Genomic DNA, 21143 nt, shown 5'->3' on the forward strand with positions numbered 1-21143 from the left:
CCATATTGCAAAAATATATCGACTTCATTTGGTTGAAGCCAGAAGTAAACTAATTTTTATGGGTGACTTCACACTCATTCACTTCAGTTCTCTTATAAAATCAATGGCAGTTTCCTAGAAACTCACAACCTAATTGAACAAAACTTGCTATTTTTTGAAGCCATCTGATGATGGAAGTTCAGAACTTTCTCCTGTTTCTTAAACTATCTGTTTATGGGGAACGAAGTTTGAATCCAGGCCAAAAACTGATTTAGAGGAAGCCCAGATTCAAGAAGAAACTGGTCATTTGACAGATTATATAAACAGCAGCTGGTATGGTGCACTGACAGTAGTAACTGCTGTTTGTTCAGTGACCAGGTCTGTACCAGGGGTCACGTGGTCTGCTGTATTAATAGTTCACACAAATTCCCGTGAAAAATCAAAAGTAAAACGACAAGTGGTGGCAATTCAGAAAGCCAAAGTGAAGAAATTCCTGACGAATTTTTGTCACTTTGGCTTGCCATACCTTCAATGACCTCGCGCCTAAATGTTAAAAGGGTCTTCCATAAATGTCAACCCAACTTCCGACGAACCACGACGGGAAAATACGAAATAATGAGCGAGCCTTTGATGAATCCGTACAGCCATCATCGAGTTAATCATGTGACTCGGTAAAATAGATGGTTGATGGCGGCAAAGCGAGTCTTTAGATTGAGCGAATGTTTCGCGGCACGGAAATCACGGTAAAAGCTACCGGCTTCCGCGCGCGTGCGCCTGCGACACAAACGGGAACGTCCTTCAAGTTCGGAGCACGAGTGTGGGGAAAAAACGTGTTCGTGTCGAAGGTTTTGTGTTTGGTTCGAAGGTTTCTAGCACGTAGCGGGGGCTGGGCTTCCTGTCCTGTCGGTACAAAGAAGGAAGCCGGCTCAGCCAATAGGAGCGCGGCGCTGCGGGAACAAACAGCGGACAGCCAATAGAAATCTCTCCCGTTTCTTCCTTTTCCCCCCTTTACTTGTCACTCCTCCTGTGGTTGGACAGCCGGAAGAGCGTTGCAGTATTTTCTCTCGTGGCGCCGTGTTCGTATGGACCAATAATGACGGAGCGTGGAAACGTCCAATGGAAACGAGAGAAACGACCCACCAATGAAATGTCTCTGTTGTCACTCCCGCTGTCAGCGCAGCCAATCACGTGTCCGGAAAGCCAGCTCTGGGCTCAACAGCTTGTTGTTCGTGTATCGTTTTGCAGCTCAACCGAGAGGGGAAGAATTCGCGGCAGTGAATGTAAGAACGAATATTCCTATTAATTACCGAACGACAGCATTTTGACCGGGTGAAGTGTGTCGGAGAGCGGGAAGACGGAGGGCGCGCGGGTGTCAGTTGAGGCTCCGGCTGGACGCTGTAGTACGGCGGCTGGCTGGGAACTGAATGGCAGTGAAGAAATGTGCCTTTGTGGAAGGAAGAGCCGCTTATTAAATAAATAAGTTCGCGCAGATCCCGCTCCGTCCGATGACACCGAATCACGGCTCCTTGGACCGAACCGCCTAAAATATTCGGAACTAAGCGGCTGGTGTGGACGGGTCAGCTGCTGGCAGGCAGTTTAAATCACCGAGTGATCACTAACTAGCTAGTAGTTGAGACGCTTGTTAGCTAAATCGCTCGATGTCGCCGTTGGACGGCGGACGAAGCCCGCGCGGTCGGACTTTTGTTCGCGTCGGGGTTCCGCCGTGTCGCAGAAAGCCCGTCCGCCCGCATGTCGTCCGAACGCGGCTTTCGTCCAGCGGAGGGGAGGGGGGACGCGGTAAAGTTAGCCGAGCTAACTGACATGGCGAGCCGTGATGGCGACGTGACTCGGCGGCTGAGGGAGCGGAGCGGGAAGTGAAGGCACGGCTCTCCGCGGGCTTTTATGCCCCCACACGGACCCGGAACCGGCGGGGAACCCGGAGCCCACATTCGGACCCTGTTGGCGAAGTTTGTTCGCGCTGTTTGTGTCACATATTTTGCCCAGATCCGGGAGGGAAGGAGGGAGGGGAGGAGCAGCGGCGGGGCAGCCCAGAAGAACGCTTCAGCTAAACCAAGTGCGTGGCTAGTTGGTTAGCTCTACGCGGCTCCGGTTCGACCCAGCCCCCGCCGCCGTTCGGCTCCCAGCAGCCCCAGCGCCTCACCGCCCGCTTTGCTTTTGTCTTCCAGAGATCCGAAGTCCTTCGAGCTGGACTCCCAGTAAAACCCGGAGAGATGAAGGTGAGTGTTTTCCTGAGGAAGACCGCGTCCGTGTCCACTCCTGAGCCCGTCCATCATGGTGGAACCGGTGTTGCACAGAAAACTGTGACCCGTCAGATGTTGTGACCACAGACAGGAGCCCTAAGACTTCTCCTCACCAACTAAAACGAATATTTTTCATACTTAATTAATTTTTAGACAATATTTTCGTTAATCAACTTTGATTTGCATCTATTAAATAAGGTTTTTATCAGCAGCATTGCACACAGAACTCCTTATAGAATGAATAGCTATTTACATTACACATATTCCTGGTAAACAAAGTTTCTTGGCTTTAACCAGAGTCTAAAACTACTCAGATTTCGACTTTTCTGACCTTTAACTGCATCAAAGTTGTCAATGACAACATTATATAAAATCACAATCAGAGCTTTCTGTGGTCACAAAATCTGACAGGTCACCGTTTTCGGTGTAACACCGGGCCCTGACCCGGTTCTGGTGTCATTTCGGTCTCTGAAACGGAACCAACCTGTAAAGCAGTTCCTCCAGACATTTAAAGGTCAGTCAGTCATTTGGATCCCAAAATAGAAATAATTTTTTAAAATCTTAAAAAGAAACTATTATTTTCTAGATTCATTCATCAAGAGGAATTATTTCTAGTTTTTCTCCTAAAGGATAAAACGAAATCTGTGTTTAGATTCTTTCCAGAGTCTGGATCTTCTCGTCTCATCCGTTTCACACACAAACGTAAATGTTTGGATGATCATCAGTACTCGGTTCTGGAGCTTCTCAGTGTTGGAGAAGTTCTCCAGATACAAGTTTGCTGCTTCTATTAGTCTGGGAAACATCTGCTGACGCCGTCGAGTTTAAAAGCTTTCAAAAGAACAGAGAAACAGCAGCTCAGACGGATCAAAACAAAATTTATGGTTAAAAAAAGAATAACAAAATTATGTGAGTTTGAAGCTTTAGTTACTTCTGACCACAGCAGGAGTCGGATGTGTGAAGATGTGTCGCAGCACAGATGGCGCTGTGCACACCCGGAGCTGAACGGGCTGCAGCCCACTCTCACCTGCCAACTTACTGAACTTTAATGAAATCAAATCTGATCATGTGGAGGTTTTTTTTGTTCGTCATCTTCGTCTGTTTGGTCCGTTTCAGGCAGCGGACGAGCCTGCCTACCTGACAGTCGGGACAGATGTCAGCGCCAAGTACAGAGGAGCGTTCTGCGAAGCCAAAATCAAGACGGTGAAGCGCATGGTGAAGGTCAAGGTAAGACCTGAGGAGGCAGGTGTGAGCGCCATGAGCTAAATCTGTGCCTGGAAAACAAACCACAGCTTATGTAATCAAACCAGATGATCCCTTCCTGTCAATTCACTCACATAAAAGTACATACAGCTACTGAGACACGTAAAATGTGACATTTTGCTTCATCTGCACAAAGAGACGTTGTTATTAAAAGTTCACGCGATGTTCCTCTTTGCCCAAACATGACATTTGAATGGAGATTAAAAACAAAGAGCAGCAGCACAGGAATCTTGCATATCATTGGGAAGAACAGGCCTTTAAATGCATGTCAGCAAAGCTAAATTCAAATTGTTTTCTCAGATCCATTGTTTTTTCCATACTCACAGCCCTAAAACACCTTTATATTTAAAGTTATGTAAAAATAAACACGTTTTCTTCTATTGGTGATGGAGGTGGTTCTCCATCACTTGTATACAGTCTGAAGCCGGCAGAGGAAGAGGAGTGATGATGCTGAGAATGGTTTCGCTCATTGAGCTGATGATATCACATGATGTTACATCTTCTCTTGGCTGTCTGACCAATCCTCTGCCTCCGACAGTGGCACAATCTGACCAGAAACAAAAAGCACAAAAAACAGCATCGGTATGAAATTCCTTGGATCAGCTGAAATAAGCTTCAGGGAGGAGGGAGTCGAGTAGGGGCCTCGGGACACTTCCCTGTGGCATCCCGCTGCCGAATGAGATCTGGTTCTTGTCATGTTTTAGTTTAGAAGTGAAATATTTGACTGCAGATGAAGTTCTCAGAACATTTTGAAGGAAGTCTTGAATAATAAATGTACATTAGTTTATGATGCACAGAAGTCATAGACACTTGGAATTGTAGCTGTGGGAATCTGGCTTTTGTAGTTCTCATCCTGATTGATTAGAAGGTGGAGCTGTAAGTTTGAAACCATTTTCTGGTCCAGACACTTTCTGTTTTAGTAACTGCTGGATAAAGGTCTCATAAACATCATACAATCAGCAATGTCTCATAGTTTCTACCTTTTCCAGTTTTTGTTTTCTGAAATGTTTTGGTTTTTGGCCTTTTTTTTATTTTCTAAAATGAAATGCTGGCTTTTTAAAATATTCATTTTACTTTTTTAAATTCTCCATGTAAAATACTTTGGGTGTCGATTGAATTGTTGATGGGATTTGCACTTTGCGTCTTCTGATTCAAAGCCAGGACATTAGTTGTGTTTGAGATGACTTGTGCCTCGCCTGCATCGCCAGCGAGGCACGAGAACAGGAAGTTGCCCTTAACATTCGGTTTAATTTTAATTTGTGTATCCCGATCTGTGCTATTATGTATTTTATACTATTTTAAACATCTATCAGGGGAAACTGTATAATAAATGGCCGCTGGGATAGTTTAGTGGGGTCTGTCCCAGAGAAATAAATAAAATTGAAATTCAAATTTAGCTTTTAAAGGCAACAATAACACACATAACCTCAGATGATTTGAAATATTCTTTATTTTTACATCAGTGATTCGCCACATTCCAAAAAGAGTGACAAAATATGTAGATTTCCTTCATTTGGTGTCATTTGCAGCCAGCGCAGCACCTATTTTCTGCTTGCGCTGGTTTAGGTAGGCGCCTTGATCCCGCCCCTTTCTCACAATACTTGCGTGTTGACGCATTTCTGGCGTTGGAGCAAAAATCTAACCAGCAAGCACTGCGCTGCTGGTGATCTGTGCAGCGCTGCGTCCGCCCTGGTCATCTCAAACATGCTTATTATCATCTTTACGTGAGGAAGCTTTGTTTATCATTTATTTTCTTTCATATCATGAAGAATTGATGGTAATCTGTCTGGAACCAGATTCCAGCGTAGATCCAAACCGGGAAGAACTGATCACGTTGGTACCAAAGAATCATAATCTGCTGAACTGAATTCTGAAGAACTCGATCTTCAGACGTTTTTCTGTCTCATTAAACTGTCGGATTGTTTGAAAGAAGCTGCAGAACAATAATCCAGGGGTGCCCGTAGACGTACCCGACTGTTGATCAGTTTTGTCTGTTCAGACAGGACTGAGTTTGTCGTGTCTGAACTGAATTCAGTAACTGAACCGTCGGCACTACAGAAGCTGGTGTTTGTGTAGAATCAGATCGTTTTCTGAGGGTGGGGTTTAGAAAGGTGTATGTCTAAACACCCCGCCTCCTCCCACCTGTCCACAGGTCACTCTGAAAGGTGAGAGCGCGTCTCAGGTGGTGCAGGATGACCAGGTCAAAGGTCCTCTCAGGGTAAGTTTGGACTCCTGAAACCTGATCTCCATCAGGAACTCCGGACTTTGGGTCCTGCTTCACTGCTGGGTCTCCTGTCTGCGTTTCAGGTGGGCTCCACCGTGGAGGTGAAGACTAACGAGGGTCTGTGCAGCGAGGCGGTCATCAGTAAGCTGACGGACGCCAGCCTCTACACCGTGGGTGAGTGTCCCGCCTCGACCACCAGCAAACGCAGAGGAAGAGGAGTGATGATGCTGAGAACGGTTTCGCTCTTTGAGCTGATGATATCACATGATGTCACATCTTCTCTTGGCTGTCTGACCAATCCTCTGCTCTGGATAATCTGAGCTTCTTCTGAGGATCAAATGCTGGTTCTGAACGGAGATGTTCAAACAGGTTTGTGGTTAGTGACTTAAGAATTGACTTCTTTATCCACCGTTTCAGTTTTTGACGACGGTGACGAGAAGACTCTTCGCCGGACCTCTCTGTGTCTGAAGGGGGAGCGGCATTTTGCAGAGAGCGAGGTGAGTCTCCCGACGGGTGAAGAACCTCTAACACCGCCTGAAGCTGGAGGTCAGAATGTTGAGATGTTTCGTTCCTCGTGCAGACGCTGGACCAGCTGCCGCTCACAAACCCGGAGCACTTCGGCACGCCGGTCATCGGGAAGAAGTCAAACCGCGGCGGGCGGCGCTCCTCCCAGGCCATGTGAGTGCCAGTGTCTGAACCCACACGGATCCCGAATGTAGCTGAGATCCTGCAGAGATCCAGCTGCTGCCGGACCGCCTCGATGAGAAACGCTGCGGAAAGTTAGTGAGAAAGGAAGCAGCTGCTGCTCGGCGTGGCGGTGTGATAACGGCACAGCTGATGCTGTTCTCTCAGCCTCCCCACCACAAACCTCTGAGTGAATGTGAAAGCCTCGCCACCATCAGAACTTCATGTTCTGGTTCAGCAGCTGCTGTCAAAGTCGTCGGATACTGTTGAAGGTTAAAAACAGATTCTGTAGGTCAGAAAGGTTGCGTTTACTTCTGAACTTCGCCGTGTCGGAGTTCAACGGTGTGTCTCCAAATGATGAATTGCAGCCATTTAATTCCTGGTCACATGACACAGGAACACGGGTTCTGTAGCGTCACCATGGACCAGTCCCGGTCTCTAGGACAGTTGGAGAAAATAACATGAACGAAATTTTTCCAATTTTTTTTTGTAATCTGATTCTAAAGGAAGTTTTATTTTGAAAAGCTACTGGATTCTTCCCCACATTCAACTCGTTCTTTACATGTGTCAAGTCGCTCGGTCACGAGTCAAAAATGAATCTGGTGTGTAGACCACTAAATTAAACCCTCCAAGCTATCAAAGTGAACAAAACACAAACGTATTTGGAAAGTTGATTTTGGTAGAAAAGAGGAAACAGAAAACTTTGACTTCAAAATAAAATGAATCTGCGTTTAACAGACAGAAACCACCAATGGTTCCTGAGTGCGGCTGTGTCCGCAGCTCACCACTTCCCCTCAGGGGGAGGGGTCAAAAGCGGAGAACAAATTTCGCTCACCTCGTTAATCTCCGCCGCGGGATGATCTTCATCAGTCAGGAACAAGCAGAGGAAGAGGAGTGATGATGCTGAGAACGGTTTCGCTCATGGAGCTGATGATATCACATGATGTCACATCTTCTCTTGGCTGTCTGACCAATCCTCTGCTGCTCGCCGCAACGACAGCTTCAATTTTTCTTGTTGGCACATGGGATTGATCCACGGCTGTTAGAGTTTTCTTTATTTCTTTGTGATTTCCAGACTGGATGAGGAGAACGACACCACATCCAGTGAGGAGGAGGAGGAGGACAGGAAGAGGCCCGGCGAGGAGCTGCTCGGTCAGATCTGCAGCATTGAGAACGTGGAGGACTCCGCCAGCTGGTTCCTGGCTCTAGTGAGACCCCCCCCATTCTCATAAGTGACTGAGGAACTGCTGTGCATGTGCACGTGCATGTGTGCTTTATCCGTGTTGGTCCTCCCTCAGGTGGTGTCCACCAGCTGCAACGAGGAGCTGCAGGTGAAGAAGGATCAGTGTCTGGTCAGGTCTTTCGACGATGGGAAGTTGTAAGTTTCACTTCTTTTGGTCGCCGTTTCCATGGTGACGGACGCTTTCCTCACTCTGCCGTTTCCGTAACCTTGTAGCTGCATCGTGGCGAGAAGACACGTCCACGTGGTGACCGCCATCAGCATCTCCAGGGCTCAGTTCCTAAACAGGAGAGGTGGGGCCTCCTTTCTTCTTCCTTCGGTCTGAATCCTTTAAGCTCCTTGTAGCAATTGTGTTGCTAAGACAATTAAGATTTAAGGTTAAGATTTAAGAGGCTAGTTTTCAGAAGTCTAGAATTCGTCTCAAGGAGGGAGCAGCTGGAGACTGAAATTGTTTGAAGCGTAATTTATGTATAAATATATACAGTGAATGACAATAATAAAGTGAATGGCCATTTAAATATACATATATACAAAAAGGAAAACAACAAAACATTTCATGCTGAATTGTTCGAGTCCAGAAAAGTTCATTTTATGGGGACTTCAGCAGCCTCAGAATCAAAGACTTCAGCCCAGAGTTCAATGGAGCACAGAGTCCGTTGAAGATTGTGTGTGTTACCACCTCAGTGGGCGCAACTGAGGTGGTTTTTAATGGGCTACAAGGAACCCCCTACCGGCCCGGTGGAAGGCTGTGGTTCTCCGAGGTTTCTGCATCTGCTGGTCCAGTTTCCTGGGGTCTAGCTCGCCATCAGGGTCTGGCCTGGATAATCAGGACCAGAGTTCAAATAAACACGTGTTTCCAAAATAAATCCCTGAGATCTCAGATAAATAGCCAGTGCTAATTGCACCATAATCACTTTTTAGCCATATTAGAAAAATCAATGACAGCTATTCATAGAGCTCTATCATAAAGAATGAAACAGCAATAACATCACATTCAGACAAGCAACTGTAAATTACTTATTCAAGTCATCTGCTGAAGCAGCTTAAGTGCCTCAGACTGCTCCAGTGCTGCAACTGTTAACTCAGTCATTCAGTATACAATAAATAAACAATTAAATTCATTCATTTTGGTATACAATAAATAAATACATTCATTAAAGCACGCAATTAAATAAAAGCAGGCATAACCAATACATGAATGGTATTTGGCGTTAACTCTCAGTGCAATTTAATGTTAAAATGTGGCCGAAACAGGCAGAAAGGTTGTAAAAGAAGGGAAGCTATCTTCCTGTTAATGAGTGATGTGGCTAGACTGCACTAGCATAAAAGGTTGACTCACCTAGTTCCACCACAATCACATGCTTAACAACCGCGTTCTGTTGCTTGGCCGCATAGAAGGTTCCTACAACATAACACGCACCGAGATAAACAACAACGGAAATTGGATGAAATACGGAGTAAGCAGCTGCTGCAGACAGACCTGTATTTCGCTATCAGCTTCTCCACCGCTTCCTGCAATACCGTTTCCCCGGCCCTTTATAAACGTACGTGATTCGCTGCTCCAAGTCACGTGGTGATGCGATGTCACGTGAATGGAGGCCCGTGAGTGGCCGATTGCGCCACATGATCTAATTACGTCACCGACGCGGGAAGCAGAGGTAACCGGACACACAGGAAGAAAAATAATACTCAGAAGCAAGGCAGGGAAAAAAATAAAGCAACGGCTTCTACCAAGGTTAACCTGGGTTACATCCTCCTCATCCTTCTCTTGCTCCGCCCCCACACAGGTCTCAAAGAGGCCCAGATGTTTCTGAAGAACGGAGAGATTCCCGACGTGTGGAAGATGGATATGAGTCAGATCCTGGACACGTCCTCCAGCGAAGATGATGAGAAGCAGAGCGAGGAGGAAGAGGACGAGGAGGAGGAGGAGAAGAAGAAACGCATCAGGGATGAGGTGAGCGGCGGCGGCTCTGCTGCTCTCAGAGCGCAGCGGCTCTTTGCTTAGATGTGAAGATCTCCGTTGTTCTGTGTGCAGCCGGAGGATGAGGCCGACCCCGAGGAGAGGGACAACTTCCTGCAGCAGCTCTACAAGTTCATGGAGGACAGAGGTGAGGGAACTCAAGTCAACGGAAACTTTAAGTTTAAAGATCCGCTGTAACCTTCAGGACGATATTTGTGCTTCTCAGGAACTCCCATCAACAAGCCGCCCGTGCTGGGATACAAAGACCTGAACCTGTTCAAGCTCTTCAGGCTGGTGTATCAGCAGGGCGGCTGCCACAAGGTGAGCAGATCCTCCTCAGCTCGCTCTGATGGCAGAGATGAACGCTGTGAAGGAGCTGAGACCTTCTGTGTTTTCCAGATTGAGTCCGGCACCATCTGGAAGCAGATCTACATGGATCTGGGGATCCCGGTTCTGAACTCTGCCGCTTCCTACAATGTCAAGACGGCCTACAAGAAGTAAGAGGCTTTGATTCTTCTGTGTTCGAGTCTGAGCTGATGTGATCCAGAGTGTAAACTGTATTCTGAATGAGACAGATTCTGATCTAGAAGAAGTTTGGATGCTCCTTTTTTCGGTTAAACTTTTACAGCTTTCTAAAGAACAGAATCCTGTGAGGTGGACTCAAAGTTCAGCTTCTCTGCTGGTTTCTGTTTCTGTAGAAGTTTAAAAATGTGAAGCTCATCTTATGGAAAACGGTGATTGTTCATCATGAAGGTCTGAGGCTCTTTGAGGAGAATGGAGGTGATATAACTTGTTAGCATGATGCTAATCTGCGATTGTTTTAGTCTAATAACCTTAACGTTTGTTCTAATCTGCTGAAGTTTGTTGACGTTTTGCTTTAAGAGCAAATGATTAGAAAGATGTTTCTGATGTTTCTAGTTTTGGATGTTAGTAGGAACCGCCAGCCACAATTTTCTAACATCCAGAGACAAAATGTAGTGACTACAAAAGATCGAGCTTCCAATTCTGAACACAAAAATACACTAAACAGCTCAATAGACCTCAAATTTAGCAGGTTATTAATATTTACAGTTTTTTATGGTCACCTTTGTTTTTTGGGTTGAACAATGAATCACAGATACAAATATTGTGGTTTTTTTATTTGTCTTCCCTATATCTGCTCTAAACACCATCAATTTGCTACAGGACATGAAGTGATTCTGCAATTTTTCATATTTTTTAGAGGATTGTTCAATTCATGTCATTGTATGTTTTGTTTCTGCTGAGTGCAGTTTGAGGCTGTGGATGCTCCTTACCGCACTGATTCATATAATTTACCACAATGTGAAGTTTGGGACTCGTGTTTGCAACAACAAATGCAGCACATTTTGGGTTTTTGGGACCTCATTTCTATTATAAAGCTGTGAAATCGTTCCAAAGCTTACAAACGTCCTCTAAGTCCACCGTACTGTTCTCTGATTGGTCAGTTTATAACTTGTGATAAAGAAGTAATTTCTTTAAAAAATAGATTAGGATTAGAAAAAACATGCTAAGAAAGAATCATCAGAGCAAGAACGGTTATTCTGACAAATATAATGAGAAATAGCGGTCTGTTTCTCAATAGAAGTTTGAGTTGTTGGAACCAGCGGTACTTCCTGTCGTTGAATGGCCACACCCACATTCCTCTCCCCCACTGCCTCTGCCAGCCCGATCAGACGAATCCTTCAACAAGATCCACCTTTTCCAAAATGGCAACTTTTCTTTTGGTTTTGTCTCCATAGCAACCATTTTAATTTTTGGGGCGATGAATGAACTTGTCCGTCATTTTTTAAAGAATCTGCATAAGTAAATTTTTGGATTTCCTTGGTAACAGATGTTTTTTGTTAACCACGCCCACATTCCTAATATGTTTGTATTGTATCGTTTTGTTCAGCTGGAGCCAATGATTCATTTTTTTAATTTTCACAATATTTTGGTAAAGGAACGCCACTTTTGTGAGCTCATGTTGGAAATAAAGCCAACATTTCTTCTAAAGGAAGTTCGGGGAGTTCTGAGGCGATGGACCATAATCCCTAGGAGGAGTTTAAATTCGTAGCTGGTATTAAAGAGGATTTTTTTTAGTCGAAAATTCAAGATGACCTTCTTGAGGTCAAAGGTCATCCAAACTTTGGTTGTGGTTGTAGACTTATGCTGGTGGTGTGTGTGTGAAACGTCATGAATATTGCTCTAAAAAATGTTTTCTTTTCCCATATTGTAGGAAAAAGGTACAAATCACCAAATTTTACACTTCCTTCAAAATGGCCACCAAGAAATCTATCCTGTGGCCATCCCATAATCATTCAAAAACTTCCTTCGTGTCTTGGTTTAGTTCATGGATTTTGAAAAAACTTGTTAACTTGATCAGAGATGTATTACATCACATGACATTACAGTTTCTCTGGCTGTGATGTCCTCCTGTTTCGGGGAGGTGTTCACTCGTCCCCAAATGTATTTTCATCGGTTACTAGGTCAAATCTTCACTCAAAGGTGCAGAAAGACGAAAAGATTTTTAAACCAATCAGGACAGAATGGTTTAAAATGATCTGACCAATGAGAGGCCTTTCTGAAGATGAAGGTCACGTCACAGAAGCTCTGACCTTTGACCTCTGTGCTGCCAGGTATCTGTTTGGTTTCGAGGAGTACTGCCGCTCCGCCTCCATCACCTTCAGGACCATCCATCACAACGACCCGCCTCCTCCAGCTCTGGCCAATCACAAGAAAGCCCGGGCGGAGCTGAAGGAGCCCTCAGTGCCCCCGCTGACCGAGGAGGAGGAGCCTGTCAATGACAAGAGGGAGGAGTCTGACAGCGAGAGCGAGCGGGAGATCCGGGAGAGGCCGTCGCTGAGGGTAAGGATGCCTTCACGGAGGAGGAGGAGAGGCCTTCATCACAGGTGTGGTGCTAACGCGAGTGATTCTGACCTCAGGGGAGGAGGAGGGGAGCAGGGAACCGCGGGAAACCGCCCTCCAGGCTGGAGCTCGCCGCCAGAGCGGCTGAGAGCGGCGAGGAGCACCAGAGGGAGGCGAGGAGGCGCAGCAACAGGAGAGCGGATGACTCGGAGAGGGGCTCAGAGGACGAGGACGAGGAGGAGGAGGATGAAGACGAGGAGGCTGAGGAAGAAGCCCGGAGAGAAGACAGGTGAGACACGACCTTTGATCAGCTGATGTGCTTTAGTGCGGCGTAGCGCCTCCTGCTGAAGGGAAGAGGCACAGCCACTGATTCAAACTGTGAAATGACATCTCCGTGCGTACGCTGACAATAAGGATGTTAAAGGTCGTCAGGCGCTCCTGACGGCGCCGCCAGTCCAGGTCATGACAGGTGATGTTTGCTCTGCAGGAGCGGCGATGAGGAGGATGGAGACTCGCTGGCAGGAACAAAAGTCCGGGTGAAGTACGGCCGAGGAAAGACGCAGAAGATCTACGAGGCTCACATCAAGAAGACGGACACGGACAGCGGAGAGCAGTTCTACCTGGTGCACTACTACGGCTGGAACGTCAGGTGAGCCGGCAGCTCCACCGCCACAAGAAGATTAGACAAGCTGCATTACCTGCGATATGCTGGTGTGAATGCTCTTTGCTTTAAGTATTTGCTGAAGATGCTGAAGCTTTTTGAAGAGAATGGTGACAGAATTTACTTTAATTGTTGAAGGGATTTGCTGAAAATGCAAAAGATATTTGTAAAATGTTAAATTTGCTAAAAGATTTGAAATTTTGTTGAAGAAATTTGAAAGAGCGCTGAAGTTCACCTAAATTTCAGAAAATAATTTTGAGTAAAATTGCTTAAAAATCTCTAATATTTGACAATTTTGCAAAAATATTTTGTGTGTTGCTAAAATAGAAGCTAAAAAAATAGCCTAAAAAACCCCAGTAAATAATAAATTAGCCAAAAACGTTAGCATGTTGCTAAAATATGAGCTAAACTCCAATATTTTTGAAAATTACTCAAAAAGATGAAAACATTCCATGAATATATTTAAAGGCTTGTTGCTAATCTACTTAAATTGCTGAAATTTGAAGACTTTTCATTCATTTCCTATGGGGCATATTTTGCTCAATATTTCAGAAGCTATAAAGTTTATAAATACCAAAAATACAAGCAGAAATGTCCTGATCCAGCTGAACATTTGGATACCAAGATAAAATCACTGAAAGTGTGATTGACAGGAGAATCACTATAGTGTGAATGATTACTAAACAATCACACACTTAAAGTCAGCACAGAGGAAAGTTCTGACCTCAGAGTGTGCAGCGACTGACAGGTGTGTTCTTTCAGGTATGACGAGTGGGTGAAGGCCGACCGCATCATCTGGCCGACGGAGAAAGGAACGAAGAGGAGGCAACGGAAGAAGGTGAAGGTGAGACGGATTAGATGAAAACTCCGATCATAATCTCACATGTGAACATCAGCGATCAGGCCTCCAGCCGGACCTGAACTTGATCTTCAAGAAAAACGCAGCTGCAGTTCAGACAGAAGTCGAAGCCTCTCAAAGTTCTTCTTACAAAACCTCTGGTCTAAACAGAAAACATGAGCGCTGACGGCTGGTCCGTGTTTTCCCAAACCTGTGAGATTATTTTTGTGAGTCTCATCTATCATTTCCAAGGCTGACCTCTGACCTTTGAATGATTCTAGATAAACCTGCAGATGAGGCATTTCTGTTACCACGTGGACTGAAAATGAACGCAGTAGAAAAGACCAAAGAAGAGAATCGGGTTCTTTGAGGAGAAACTGAGACTTTTGGTCAAACTCGCTGAATGAAACTTCTGGAAAAGTCGGTTCATGTTGCAGCACGTCAACTTTTTTCAGCAAATCCAGCAAGAAGTTTAAGAACCTTTGAGAGCAACCTTTAGTTCAAGTAGATGAGCTTCTGCCAGGCCGGGTACAGATTATTAGAGGGTGGATTAATGTGGCTGATTTTCATTGTCATTAAAAGTAAAAACATTGATTTAAAGTCCAACCATCGACTGTACAAGAGAACTGGACTGAGTGAGTGTGACATCATCCATACACTTCGAACTCCAATCAAATATTCAGTTTAGTTGGCATCTTTTTGTGATACATGTTGGAGCCAGACGTCGTCAGTATCAGTGGTTAGTCCGAATCAGCCTGAGTTTCTATGGCAACTACCAATCAGGAGTGAGCTTGTTGGAAGGCCACACCCCCTATTACTTGAAAGTGAGCTACACAAAAACTGTCAAATATTTTGATTGTTGGACGTGGAGGTCAACAGGCTCCTCCTACTTTTATTGAGTTTCAAATTATATTCAGATTATTTTAAGATTATCAAGAACATTTTAAAAAAGTTTCAGGGCAAGTATAGTAATTCTGACCAATAGAATGGATTTTGCCTTGTTGCATCCAGCAGGTACTTCCTGTTTGGGATCCAAAGGAGGGAAGGGGGTGACTTAGTCCAGTTCTCATATACTGTCACTTTATTTAACTGCCAGGGAATCCTCTGATAGTTGATGAACAGCAGCGTCATTGGTGTTAATTCGGATTCAAAGTTGGAAATATTCTTGGTTCTTTGCTCCTGTCTCGACTCCGCTAAGGGCTGGGATGATAAAATCAATTTATCGATTTGAATCGATCTAGTTTTAATAGACTAATAATTGATCCATAAAAGTAGAGATCAATATAACTCATAATGCTAAAGTTTGCTAGCTTGATGCTAAGGTATACTGGGATTTCCTATAGGACAGCTAATGCTAACGCTCGGTCAACCTAAACGTACATTACCGACTAAATGAACATCTTTATAAACTCACAGGCATGAATTTTACAAACTATTTTAAGAAAATATTTTTAAAGTAACCATTTGTGGTCTAAAACAGTTTTTTTTTTCTTATTCTTCCTGAACAAAGTGTACTGCTATAGCGTGAGCTCCACCTAGTGGCCAAACTGAAACGGAACCGTGTTTACATTGTTAATGATCTGAATCTAAATGTTACAGTATGCGAACTGTATTAGATTAATATAAATATATTCAAAACATAAAGTAAATTATTGTATTTCTAAACAAATGTGTCTAAACGTGTGAACTGTAAACTCCTCCCTGATGTCGCTGGCTGGTTGAAAATAACCAGATGAAACATTTTGGTTTAGTATAACTCATCATTCATGAGGTTGTTTGGAGGATCGTAGTTAATTATGACTAAAGTCTGAACTTCATTCTACCTCTCAACATGAAACCGATTCGTTTTCAGCATAAACATGATCGTAAAGATCTCGATCGACACACAGTCCTGCCTTTCAGTTTTCTCTCAAGGCTTCGCCGTTCGGAGGGCAGATTTCTCGGTCGGCCCCTGAAACCGTCTGATCGTTTCTGGGTTTTGTGTCCACGTTTTCCTGAATTTGATTTTGAAAACCGTCTCCCGACAGAACAAAGAGAAGGACGAGGCAGAGAGGGACGACGAGAAACTGCCGGTCGCCGCGCCGCTGAAGCCGACGGGCGCCAAGCGCGGCCGACCCTCGAATAGGACCACGCCCACCGGCTCTGCAGGACGCGGTATGGCCAAAGTGTCAGCTGGTGACGGCCAGTCCAACGGCAGGAGCGCAGGAGACGGCGTGCCCGGCATCGCTAACGGAGACGGTAAGACACAGAGCGCTCTGACTCAAACCTGCTGTGATGATCAGAGACGTAAACGTGCGTCCCTCCGTACAGACACACCCCTCAGGAGAACCAGGAGGACGTCGGGCATGTACGACTCGGACAGAGCCTCCGTCGGTGAGAACGGCGCCCCCCGGTGGTTGTTCCCGTTTTCGATCCTGAATGGATCTGATGCTCCTCTCTTCTAATCCACAGAAGATTCTGGAAGCTCCTCGAACGACAGCGAATCAGAAGAAAAGCCTCCCAAGTCCTCGCCATGGCGAGGAAGAGCGGAAAGCGAATGCGACCAACCAGAGGAGGAGCCTGAAGAAGAGGAGGAGGAAGAAGAGGAGGAGGAGAAAAGGGAGGTGCCCGACATTGAAACACCTGCGAAGAACGAGGTTGTCACGGCAACGTCAGCTCCTTTGCCTGCAGCTGCCATAACTCCAATTAAGGAGGAGTCTGAGGACAGTCTGAACCAATCAGAGAGAGGGGAGGCAGAGGAGGGGGAGGAGCCTGCAGGTGAAACTTCGATGATGTCCAGCCAATCAGACAAGGAGAGCAGAACATTACCTGCTGTGAAAATGATGCCCCTCCCCAATAAGAACAAGGAAGCCACCCCTGTGACATCCCCCAGCAGAGCGCCGCCCCCAAATTCGCCGCCGCCGCCACCACCGGTGTCTTTGATACCTGCAGCTGAAGAGGACAGCCGAGCAGCCCCCACTTCTTCCCCTCGTGTCAGAGGTCGCAAGCCCAACCAACGGGAGCAGGCCTCTGAAACTCCTCCCACCATCCAGCTTTGTTCTCTAAGCCCCGCCCCCATCTTTCCCAGCAGCCCCCCTCAGACCTTGCTGCTGCCTTCTCCCCCTCGCAGCGTCCTGAAGAGACAGGAGGAGCCCATGGTGGTCCTCCACTGCCTCCCCTCTCAGCACCTCCCCGTCAAGTCACCTGTGCCCAACTCAGACACAGACTCCGCCTCTGAGGAGGAGGCGGGGCCGCAGGAGGAGGAGGAGCCTCAGGAACAGAGCAGCTCGGCGCAAAAACGGAAAGCCGCAGAGCAAAGATCTGCAGAGAAGAAGCTGTGCTGCGACGGCAGGTCAGACGACGCCCCGGTGACGCCCACGGCCAAGACCACCCCAGGCTCCTCCCCCAAGACCCTCAGCTCGCCTCTACGCCCAGAGAGGAGGAGCGAGGCTGTCGCCAAGGGAGGCGAGACGCAGGAGAACCCAGAGGAGCGTCTGTCTGTAGCCGATGAGAAAGGACTGGAGAGCCGTTCCGGGACGGCCCCCATCGTAACAGAGACGGCAGGCCCCGCCCCCCACGAAGAGCAGGAGCCACAGATTGGCCCGGAGGCGCTGGTCTGCCACGAGGTCGACCTGGACGACCCGGATGAGAGGGAAAAGCCCGCCTCCTCAGAAAACCTTCTCCCCATCATGAGAGAGCAGCAAGCTCCACCCCCTCCTCGTCTGTCTGTTCACTCCTCAAGCCCCGCCCACCTCAGCCCGCCACCCCCTCAGCCTCAAGTCAGACAGTTTGTCCTAAACGCCGCCCCCATCCCCTGCCCAGAGGAGCTGCCGCCGGCAAACGCGAAGGCGGAGCCAGCATCCACGAGGGCGGAGCAAGAGGAAGATTCCAGTCCCGGGTTCGCCGGCAGCACCTCGCCGTCGTCCACGTCGCTCGTCTCTCTGCAGGACAGCAAGGACAGAGGTGAAGGTCGAGACGCCGTGGGCCGACCGGCGGCATTGAGCTGCGAGTAACATGTGACCTTTGACCTTTCAGGCCAGAAGAGAGGAAACGAGTGCAACTCCAGCCCGAGCGCCAAGAAACATAAACGCAGCCAGAAACGGCCAAACACCCCCGGCAAGAGCGAGAAGAACGGAGCAGGTGAGGCAAACCGCTGGCGCTGGAAAGATCCAGTTCTGACCGCCTCGGTACATTTACCTGACGGAGATGCTGCTCGATCAAAGACGACGTTTTACGCTGATAGTTATAGTAGAGTTTGTTCCTCTGGCTCATCTGTGATCTGATTGGTCAACGTTAACCTGCTGCTTCTTCTTCAGGTCACAGCAGCGACAGCGAGGATCAGTCTCGGGTCTCGTCTCTGTCTAAGACTCACAAGTCCCGCTGTCCCGCCCTGTCGTCTCCGACCGCTCACGGAAAAGACAAGCAGAGCTTCCCGTCGCCTCAGCGCTCCTACAAGTGGACGCTCCAGCTCGGTGAGCACGCCGCCGCCGCTGTGGAAGCAGATGCTGTTGAACGTCCACATTCACTCACTGCACTATAGAATGGGGCTGGGTATCAGTTATAATTTGATTCATTTCACCAGAAACTGAATCAGTTCGATTCTGATTTTGATTCTTTCGATCCTTCAATTCGGTTCAGGTTTGAGTTTACACGTTTATACACGTTGTTTAGAAATACATTAATAATCTACTATATGATTTGAATATATTTATATTAATCTGATCCAGTTCACATACTGTAAAATGAAATAATGAGATTGTTGATATCATACAGTGTTACATACACTCAACAAAAATATAAACACAACACTTTTGTTTTTGCTCCCATTTTTCATGAGATGGACTTAAAGATCTAAAATTCATTCCAGATACACAATATGACCATTTCTCTCAAATGTATCAGCAATGTATGTGTAGGTCAACCAAGCATTAGCATTAGCCGTCCTGTGGGAAATCTCATTAAACGTTAGCATTAAGCTAGCAGACTTTAGCTTTATGTGCTGAATCAATTTATATTATAAATTAATTATTGATCTGTTGAGTTTAAATCGATTTTATGAACCCAGTTCATCTATAAGGTGGTTGTGTGTTCAAATCTACAAATTAAAAATCCAGTGTAACCCTGGAAATTCCAGAAAAAGAGATCTAATCTCAAAATAAAGGTTTAATCATTTAAAGTAAAAATTTCCAGAAGTCTCTGCAAAAACTAGCGAGCATGGATGCTCATGAGATTCAATTTTATAGACCACAATGGAAACACCACATATCTGCTCACAGTCCGGCCCTTCTGACACATTCAGAACCATTTTGACCCAAAAAGTTTACCACCCCTGGGTTATGGGGAGTGAGGGTATTCGGGACTTTTGTTTTACTAGAAATTGTTTTCTGCTCATTTAAAACCTTTTCTGGATTTAAAAAAAAAAAAAAAAAAAGATTGTTACTAATTTTCCTCATTAGTTTTTCACTCCTACACTGTGTTTACATCGGGAATTTAACACGCGTTCAAGAACTGTTGCTACCTGACACTATCGCATGGAAGAGGATCGGTGCAAAATGTCAAACCGAAAGCCCAAAATATCCGTGTTAACATCGATTTTTCATTGGAAGTGGTCTATTAAATGTGTGAGCTCACATGAGCCAAGGTCAAGGCCCAGGGGCCGGATCCGGCCCTCCAGATAATTTTATTTTATTGTTAATGTTAATTATTTCTTATTTCTAACTTGTATCATTTTGACAAAATATATTCTTATGGAGAGTAAAATATTGAAAGTTATTTAAGGTTTAAGTTGATTCTTGAAGAATATTCCTGCATTTTTATTATTTAAAATTATGTTAAAAGTTACAGTTTTAAAGTTTGAAAAATAGGCATTCTGATAACCTTTTGGACTATTTTGGCATTTACTAAGATTTTTTTAAGCTGTTTTGAAGTTTAGCTAATATTTACAAGCTAACTGTTTTGGCTAATTTAGGCTTAAATTGGTGTCCAAGGTGTGTTTTGGATTTTGGCCCCCTGTGCGGTTGAGTTTGACACCACTGTTATAGATCACAGGGTTTTGATTGTCACTTTAACCCCGCCCCTTTTGTCTCAGACGACCTGGACAGCATGACGAGCGCCGAGAGGATCTCCTTCCTTCAGGACAAGCTGCAGGAGATCAGGAAGTACTACATGAGCCTCAAGTCCGAGGTGGCGTCTATCGACCGGCGCAGGAAGAGACTGAAGAAGAAGGAGCGCGAAGGTGAGCACTGCATGCTGGGTATAGTTGTGGAGGTATTGCGGGTCACCAGAACCATCCTAACCTGTGGTGTCGTCCTGCAGTTTCAAACACGACGGTGTCGACCTCGTCGGGCTCCTCCGACACCGGCATGAGTCCGTCCTCGGCCTCGCCTGCTCAGAACGCTGTCGCTGTCGAGTGCAGGTGATGACACGCCTACACACGCCCCACCAGCAGCCCCGCCTCCTCCTGCCACAGACTCCGCCCACTGTCAGCCGCCAGCATCCCACGGTGCTTTGGACTGACGCAGGAGCACATGGGATCCTGGCCACGCCCACACGGAGGAGCTGCCGCCTTACCTGTGGACTCAATTCCTGTCAGAGGAGGAGCTGCAGCAGAGCTCCGCCCACTTCCTGCTGGTTTCAGAGTCATCTGACAGATTTTGTTGCAGTCGTTGAACGCTGGAGGTTAAGAACAGAAAGAAGCCCATAGTTTGTTTTTCTTTCAACCTTTATTTAAAAATGTTTTACAAAAAGCTTTTATTTTGGTAGAATTTCTCATAAACTTTTGACTTAAAGGATTTAATAATTAGTCAACAGAAATGTAGTTTAATTTACTGTCAGACTCCATCTTTGAATCGAGATTCGTTTCTGATCCAAACAGCAGGTCAGCTGTTGAGAGGATCCTCCCGGATCTTCATGCACTTAAAGCTCCGCCTCCTCGCCGGATTCTGTTCTGTTCCTGCCTCCCAGACGTTCAGCTCCTCAGTTTGTTCTGTAAATAAAGCTCTGAGCAGAGACCACACGTCTACATTTTTCACACCGGCACAGAATGATTTCTAATATTTTCTAAGAGAAGACTGTTTGTACTGTAGTCCTATGAACTCCTCGGTTTGTTTTTTTTTTCCTTGTGGTGTTTTTTCCGGAGAGCAAAACTTGTAAATACAGAAACGCACAGAAGTGTGTGTGCACAATGAGCAGC

General features: G+C 46.0%; 1 protein-coding gene, 1 long non-coding RNA gene and 3 other non-coding genes across 7 annotated transcripts; 4 read left to right on the forward strand and 1 right to left on the reverse strand.

The window, feature by feature from the left end:
* Window positions 1-595: 595 nt before the first annotated feature.
* Window positions 596-20975, forward strand: arid4a (AT rich interactive domain 4A (RBP1-like)). 3 transcript variants are annotated; one of them, XM_024270815.2, is made up of 25 exons: window positions 596-1259; window positions 2166-2216; window positions 3354-3464; window positions 5653-5718; window positions 5808-5898; window positions 6142-6221; window positions 6305-6402; window positions 7484-7616; window positions 7707-7786; window positions 7865-7941; window positions 9436-9602; window positions 9684-9756; window positions 9835-9929; window positions 10008-10105; window positions 12245-12473; window positions 12551-12762; window positions 12961-13122; window positions 13897-13972; window positions 16000-16210; window positions 16283-16345; window positions 16424-17914; window positions 17987-18091; window positions 18268-18423; window positions 20040-20186; window positions 20267-20975. In XM_024270815.2, the coding sequence occupies exons 1-25, from the start codon at window positions 1122-1124 to the stop codon at window positions 20368-20370; spliced, it is 4314 nt and encodes a 1437-aa protein (XP_024126583.1). In that variant the 5' UTR covers window positions 596-1121; the 3' UTR covers window positions 20371-20975. The 3 variants fall into 3 exon arrangements, with proteins under 3 accessions (XP_024126583.1, XP_024126577.1, XP_024126590.1); XM_024270809.2 differs by having other exon boundaries at window positions 597-1259; window positions 13897-13978; XM_024270822.2 differs by lacking the exon at window positions 596-1259 and adding an exon at window positions 1920-2053 and having other exon boundaries at window positions 13897-13978.
* LOC112150541 lies at window positions 3937-4021 on the forward strand. Its single transcript, XR_002919982.1, has one exon. It is a non-coding gene; the product is annotated as a small nucleolar RNA SNORD53/SNORD92 (small nucleolar RNA).
* LOC112150537 lies at window positions 5938-6022 on the forward strand. Its single transcript, XR_002919980.1, has one exon. It is a non-coding gene; the product is annotated as a small nucleolar RNA SNORD53/SNORD92 (small nucleolar RNA).
* LOC112150522 lies at window positions 7298-7382 on the forward strand. The gene has a single exon (XR_002919973.1). It is a non-coding gene; the product is annotated as a small nucleolar RNA SNORD53/SNORD92 (small nucleolar RNA).
* On the reverse strand, window positions 7963-9440 carry LOC112145595. Its single transcript, XR_002919102.2, has 3 exons — window positions 9129-9440; window positions 8988-9050; window positions 7963-8465 (listed from the first exon to the last, which is right to left on the reverse strand). It is a non-coding gene; the product is annotated as an uncharacterized LOC112145595 (long non-coding RNA).
* Window positions 20976-21143: the final 168 nt, after the last annotated feature.

This window comes from Oryzias melastigma, linkage group LG22 (genome assembly GCF_002922805.2).
Source record: "Oryzias melastigma strain HK-1 linkage group LG22, ASM292280v2, whole genome shotgun sequence".
NCBI lineage: Eukaryota > Metazoa > Chordata > Actinopteri > Beloniformes > Adrianichthyidae > Oryzias > Oryzias melastigma.

Bases quoted from the DNA above. Each gene is read 5' to 3' on its own strand.
- arid4a (XM_024270809.2), top strand. From the start codon at position 1,122: ATGAAATGTCTCTGTTGTCACTCCCGCTGTCAGCGCAGCCAATCACGT. The intron at 5,899-6,141 runs GTGAGTGTCCCG...CCACCGTTTCAG, and splicing joins CGCCAGCCTCTACACCGTGG to TTTTTGACGACGGTGACGAG. The intron at 6,403-7,483 runs GTGAGTGCCAGT...TGTGATTTCCAG, and splicing joins CGGCGCTCCTCCCAGGCCAT to ACTGGATGAGGAGAACGACA.